The sequence below is a fragment of the Lycium barbarum genome, chromosome 11 (assembly GCF_019175385.1).
Source record: "Lycium barbarum isolate Lr01 chromosome 11, ASM1917538v2, whole genome shotgun sequence".
NCBI classification, from domain to species: Eukaryota; Viridiplantae; Streptophyta; class Magnoliopsida; order Solanales; family Solanaceae; genus Lycium; species Lycium barbarum.
In genome coordinates this window covers 17,154,000-17,158,563 of record NC_083347.1, presented here as the reverse complement: position 1 = coordinate 17,158,563, position 4,564 = coordinate 17,154,000, and the positions used below count along the sequence as shown (strand labels likewise).

The 4,564-nt window shown below is 35.7% G+C and overlaps 1 protein-coding gene across 1 annotated transcript; it reads right to left on the bottom strand.

Moving 5' to 3' along the window:
• Positions 1-816: 816 nt before the first annotated feature.
• LOC132619494 (uncharacterized) lies at positions 817-1,775 on the bottom strand. The gene is made up of 2 exons (XM_060334387.1): positions 978-1,775; positions 817-867 (listed from the first exon to the last, which is right to left on the bottom strand). Exons 1-2 carry the CDS (start codon positions 1,773-1,775, stop codon positions 817-819), a joined length of 849 nt encoding a protein of 282 aa, XP_060190370.1.
• Between the last annotated feature and the right edge of the window lie 2,789 nt (positions 1,776-4,564).

The window sequence follows — 4,564 nt, the reverse complement described above, 5'->3', positions numbered from 1 at the left end:
TACTGAACATGTCATTTTCCTGCCTTTCCTTGTAGCTTTTCCAAATTTTTTCTTTGGTTCATCAGCATCCTTATTTCTCTTTTTCTCTGGCCTACCTGGCATTTGAGTAATTTCAGGTGGCTCAATGGGTGGTCTTATGCTCTTTGGCCACAGCTTCAAGTTTGTCATAGGTTGAATGAATTTGTTGTAAGCCTTCAAATATGTCTCTTTTTTATACCAGTGCTCAACAAATGCCTCAACCTCCAAGCTTTTAAATTGCAGTAATGGCATGTGCACAAGGAATACCTTTCACTTGCCATGACCTACAACTACACACCTTGTTCTTCATATTAACAACATGTTTATATGGTGGATCTTTAACCTCAAACCCACTATCACCATTAAAATGCAACTCACAATTTGCTGCATGTTCAGCATTCTCTTTAAGAATTTCCATTGCCATGGGTGATACTTCACCTATCCATTTTTTAGCAAATTCTCTCATTTGATTCATCCTCTCCATAACTTTGATTCTGATTTCTTCCAACATAGTTATGATTGATTTGAATCTAGGTATCAAAATCCAGCTGTTGAATGTCTCACACATGTTGTTCTCAACTATGTCACATTTGCTGTGTTCTTTAAAGTATGCCCTACACCATGTCTCCTTGTTGTATTGAAAGAAGGCTTCATTAATGCCTTCTCCTAACTCATCCATCTCATCAAGTTTTTTATTTAAAAGAACTTCAAATGATGCTCTTAGTACCTGCCAGAATTTTCTTCTTCTTTCCTCACTCTCCATTCCTTCTTCCAGTTGGCCCATATATGCCTAGCACTCTATCTGTGCTCAGCATTTGGTAGTAAATCATGAAGTGCCACAACAAGACCCTTTAATAAAACAATCAAGCAACAGGGTATAAACAGTCAAGCAACAGTAAGTAATAAGGCATAAATGGAAAAATAAAAAACAATTGAAGTGCATAGTGTTAGAGTCATACCTTCTGCATATCAGACATTACTGTCAATCCTTCACCTTCAGTTAATGTCAGCTCCAAATCATGCTTGATACACCTAATGAACCCTGACCATGTATCCTTAGATTCTTTATCAACTACAGCCCAAGCAACAGGGTACATTTGATTATTTCCATCCTTGGAAATGTAAGACAACAACTCACCCTTACAAACCCCTTTGAGAAATGCACCATCAAAACCAATGATGTTTTTACACCTCTCTAACCATCCACTTTTCAGTGCTCCAAGACATACATAAAATCCCATAAACACCTCCTTTCCAGGAATTGTATTGTTGGAAGTCCTTACCACAACAGTAGTGCCAGGATTGGTAGACTTCAACTCCTCAGCATAATCATAAAGCCTAGCAAATTCCTCTTTGTAATCACCCATATGATCCTGCATAACTATCATTTTTGCCCTTCTACAACTTTTTTTACTCACATACAACCCATATTTTTTCCTGATCAAGGATTGAATTTGATGCAACTTAATATTAGGCTCACTCATGATTTTGTCCAGAAAATGTTTAGCAATCCAAGGTGGATTACACAATTTGTTTCTTATTTTCTTGCAACACTTATGGGCAGGAAAGTAAGTCACCACCTTAAAATCACCAGTGCTGCCTTGTATGCTTCCTCTAATATGCCAAAGACATCCTTTATGCACACACTTTGTTGTTATCCTTTTCTTTTCATTAGGTTTCAACTTAAGGTTCACACTTCTCTGAATTGAGTAGGTTTGCAGTGCTTCCCTAAACTCAATATGATTCAAAAAAGCCATATACAACTGAAATAAAACTTTTTTTTGGCTTTTGCATCAAAATAGACTTTGCTATTTGCATTCCTAGGTGGTGGCTCTAGTTCTTCATCATTCCCAACAGGTTCCTCCCTTCTTCATCACTAACTTCACTACCTGGATCTGAACTATCAAAATGCAAGGCATCATCTCCTAGTTTCCCTTCATATCTTCCCCTCTTATTCTTAAAAATATCCTCAAAACTAGGATCTAAAGCTATAGGACCAGATGGTATCTCATCTACATTAACCTTCTCAGCCTTTTTCTTAGCTAGTTTTTCTTTAATGTTTGCCTGTCGAGGTTCAACAAACTCTTGATCCAAGTCACTTAAATCATCAACGTCCTCATCAACATCATATAGTGACTCAGAATCCCCAGATTCATCTACATCAGATTCATCATATTCATCAGAGGTTTGAAGGTGGTAGGAAGAGAAGTCATTACCTTCCTGTTCATCAGCAGAAACAGTCTCACCAGTAGTTTCTTTACCATTTTCTTTGTCTCCTAAATTGGTATTTATACTAGGGGTTTGGGGTGACACATCAGCCCTAGGCTGTCCTCTCTTTGGGGTTGAAAATTGGGCTTTATTTAACTAATCGTCAATATTTACAACAGGTGGGGAGGGGGGTGACACATTGGACCCAACATTATGACATTTGCTTGCCTTTTCTTAGGTGTTAACTTTTTGGCTATTTCCACTTCATTTATATCCTCAATAACCAAAGGTGTATCACTAGCATGTACTATATAGACATCAACAAAGTCCCCACCCCTCAAGTTATTAAGAAATTTTAACACATCCCCATCACTGTTTAACATGTAAAAGCCACCCCTTTTGTTTACTTTACACCCAAAAGTTTCAACTTTTTTAACTCCCAATTCTAAAGCTAACTTCTGAAACAGCATAATATATAGCTCATCAACATCTATTTTCATTAGTTCAGGGTTAGATATTGAATTATCATACCTTAGCTCAGGGTATGATAAAAAGCAACCACCATAATGCATTTGAAGTGTCACAATTGTTGATACCATTTTATTACCAAGCCTGCAAAGTGACAAAAAAACAACAGGGTCAGTTAATAATGGGCAGAATAATACCTTTTACCAAATCAATAAAGAATATAGCAAAAAGCCCTCATTTTTTTAATGAAAAAGCTTCCAAGATTCATCCTTTTTCCCTAAAAAATAAACCTACAATACGGTGGTATACCCAGGTGGACCACTAACAGACCAATACCCAACGTACTCACACAACAATTAGGGTAATGTCAAACCAATTTTGAATTTTACAAGAAAAACCCTACAATCTAATCGAAATAACGAAAAAATGCCATTGTATGCATTAAACTGCATATGATGCATATTACACTTAAAGTAGACAACTAACAACACAAAAACTGAAAACATTTAAGCAAAGATTACACAAACATGCTCAAACACTAAAATCTGTCAAATAACACCAAAAAAAAAAAAAAAAAAAACAGGAAAAAAAAAAGAAATAAGAGAAGCGTAACAAGAATAAACTAAGAAGAGGTCAACAAACTTACCACAATACTGGGATAATCAGGTGGAATCGAGGGAAAAGATAGAGAAGAAGAAGATAAAAACTCGGGGGGTTTGGTTGAAAAAAGATGAATGAGAATGAAAATAAGAGGTGGCATTGTTTATAGCGGGAATCCTAGGTGGCATTTTTTTTACACGTGGAAATCTACGTGTGGGAGAATGTGTCACACGCTCCATGGGCTGAGCAGGAAAGGGGTTTAAAACGCTCAGTTTTGATGGGTAGAGGGGTTCAGTTGGCAAACATGTAAGTACAAACACCGAGATGTCAAAAATGGTTAAGTACACGAGTCTCGCAGACTATTCTGCCTTATAAATATCGTATCAAACTACAATCGAATTTAATTATAACTAAATCTGCATAAATTTCAAGAGATTGTAGGTCTTTGAAAACAACTTTCTTTTATGTGATTTAAGTGCATCTAGAGGTTGACGTAAGATATTACCGAACCATCTCAAGCGACCTCTTAGTTTTCATCTATGTGTGCTATTTGTACCTTATGCTGTGTGGTCATTTTAAACTGTCTAATCTTGCGTGATCGCACATTCATCTTAACAACCGATCTCTATGCCACTAATTTTGTGGGCATGAAGGACTTTATAAGAAGCAAATCATTCGCCCTTATATAACATTGTTGGTCTTATAATCGTTCCATAAATTGAAGTTTGCTTTTGCTTTAGTAGATAGTTTTTTTTATCTTATAAAACTCCGGTAGCAGTACTTCTCCATTTCAACCTTTCTATTTTAATTTTATATGTATAGAATCTTCATCTTCATACAATTCTCCTAAAAAATCGAGGCTATATATTGAGATTGCTTGCATTTAGCTATCACAATCACGTCTAATTTCACCTAAACTTCACATTATTCATGTTGGCTAAACTATCAATGCATATATTCAATCTCACTTCTATTTATGTTAAACTCTTACTTTCGAGAGTGTTTCTCCATAGTTCAACCTTGTGGTCGACACCCTCACTAGTTTTGTCAATCAACTATATAATCGTTTGCAAAAATTAAGCTTATACCATCAGACCTCATCATGTATAATGTTAATCTACTCATTCACGACTAGCATAAACAATAAGTAGAGGCTCAATATAATGTTCGATCCATAATATTATAACTATTGCTTAATAGATTTTTTTTTTGGTATCTTCTACTACCATTCTGTTGTAATATTAAAGATATAGTAAAAGGGCATAACTGT

Coding starts and splice junctions, on each gene's coding strand:
- LOC132619494 (XM_060334387.1), bottom strand. CDS start 1,775: ATGGCTTTTTTGAATCATATTGAGTTTAGGGAAGCACTGCAAACCTAC. Junction 868..977: donor TAATGTCTGATATGCAGAAG/GTATGACTCTAA, acceptor GTTTTATTAAAG/GGTCTTGTTGTGGCACTTCA.